We start from the raw sequence: 1873 nt of genomic DNA, 5'->3' as shown, positions 1-1873 counted from the left end.
TTCTTAGCCTTTTTGACTTGAAGGCCCTTCATATAAGCTATCTGCTATGTTCTGCTGTAATTTTGATAAACTGCTTGTTTTTAAACTACTTTTAACAGGAACTGAGAGTGCAAATAATACATAGCCTATTTTGTGATTCCATGAGTTTCAAGAACTGTATATTCTTTTGGAAAGATATAGTAATACAGGTCATAAATGTATGACAATTTTTAAATAAAAGTCTAACTTTAATCATTTATGTCCGCTGAACTATGGAAAATGTTCCTAATGCCTAGTCCTACGGGGATCGGATTCAGAAAATAAACCTTTTCAAACATGTTTCATAAGAATTATATGAAAATAAGTAACTTAAAAGTCCTAATGTATCTTAAGATTCTCATTTTTCTATACATGCAGCTGAAATCTTTAATGTTTTGATAGTTTTGTGAGCGCAAACTGTGGAGTGTTTGTTTGAACTGCCCTCTCTGTCCCACAATGCATCCCGGCACTCGGCCTTTGAAAAACCGGCGCGGCTAATTCAAGATGGCGGAGCTCGAGCAGCTGTTAGACGAGAGTGAGTAAAAATGAACTCCTCATTAAACCTTCATAACTCTCCTGCCGAGCATGTGACCACTTTAAAATCGCGTTATAACTCATTTTACTCGCCATACATTTCAAGTGTTTTTCAATGTTATGAGTGCTGCTAAAATAGACGCAAAGTTATTAGCGCTGAGGCTAACGAGCTAACAGTTAGCTTTCAAAGGCTACTACTATAAATAAATAGCATACCTGAAGAGATTTTTCCCTTAAAACCCCGTTATAATCATTTATTTTTTAATCAAAGCTAACCTTATGGACGGAAGTAGTAGCGTGGTGGTTACAGTACGGGCAGAGTTTAACTTTACATACATTTATAGGCTCGTAACTCGATGACAGCTGCTGGGTTTTGTTGTTCTTGTCAGTGTCAGTCTGTTTGTGTAGTAAAACACTCTCCATATGATAAACAAACACGTTTCATATGTTCACAGCCCTCTAATTATGTTAAAATACGCTCTCTGTATGATGCAGTACTTGTGTTTGGATTTTATCTGGTTCATCAAAATAGTTCTCAATGTATTTTTTTGTTGTTTCACTATCATGTAAACATGCTTTGTTTTTATTGCATTAGGGTGGATGGTGATGTGATTCCTCAGCTGTGCTCTTAAAGTGTTGTTATTGCTATTAATGTTAAATTATTACTGTTAGCATTTGCAATATAAAGTGATTGCATATTGAGCTAGAGCAGTGATAAATGACACATTGTTATTTAGTCAGTACTATAAGCAGCTTATGGTTACAAATTTTGATAACCATGGTTGGTGATCTTATATATATATATATATATATATATATATATATATATATATATATATATATATATATATATATATATATATATATATATATATATATATATATATATAATGTATGTATTAACCAGAAACCACAAGCTGTGTCTTTTATCACTGCTCTGTTTCAGTATGCAATCACTGTAGAGAAAGAGAGAGAGAAAGAAAAGTGATTGCACAAATATTTATACATGATTGCACTTTTATTAAGAAGTTGGGCTTCTATTTTTCAACTTTATTAGCTTTGAGGTGTAAAATAAATAAAAACTTAATCTAGTACTTTATCCTGGGTCTGTTGCATGGTTTATTTGTAAGACTTATTTCATCATATGTTGAAAATTGTATGCGTAGAAATATAACTCTGTGCTCTTTTATCTTCAGGCTCTTCAGCTAAAGCTCTTGTAAGTTTAAGAGGTACGTCAGTCTTTTGCTTCTGACACAAATACATTGCAATGCGCATTGTCACATATTGCCTCTTTACATCCCCTCCACAGCTGAGTCATTTT

The 1873-nt window shown here is 33.2% G+C and overlaps 1 protein-coding gene across 1 annotated transcript in view; it reads left to right on the top strand.

Annotated features, from left to right (window-relative positions):
* The first annotated feature begins 494 nt into the window (after positions 1 to 494).
* Positions 495 to 1873, top strand: part of lin9 (lin-9 DREAM MuvB core complex component) — a 14934-nt gene continuing 13555 nt past the window's right edge. Inside the window, exons 1-2 of the mRNA XM_079832073.1 lie at positions 495 to 553; positions 1749 to 1781. Of these exons, the coding sequence (XP_079688199.1) occupies positions 523 to 553; positions 1749 to 1781 (64 nt within the window). The 5' untranslated portion in view covers positions 495 to 522. The remainder of the gene's footprint in view (positions 554 to 1748; positions 1782 to 1873) is intronic.

The sequence above is a fragment of the Gobio gobio genome, assembly GCF_949357685.1.
Source record: "Gobio gobio genome assembly, chromosome: 12".
Taxonomy (NCBI): domain Eukaryota; kingdom Metazoa; phylum Chordata; class Actinopteri; order Cypriniformes; family Gobionidae; genus Gobio; species Gobio gobio.
The sequence above is the reverse complement of the archived record's forward strand: the minus strand, read 5'-3'. Positions and strand labels throughout refer to the sequence as shown.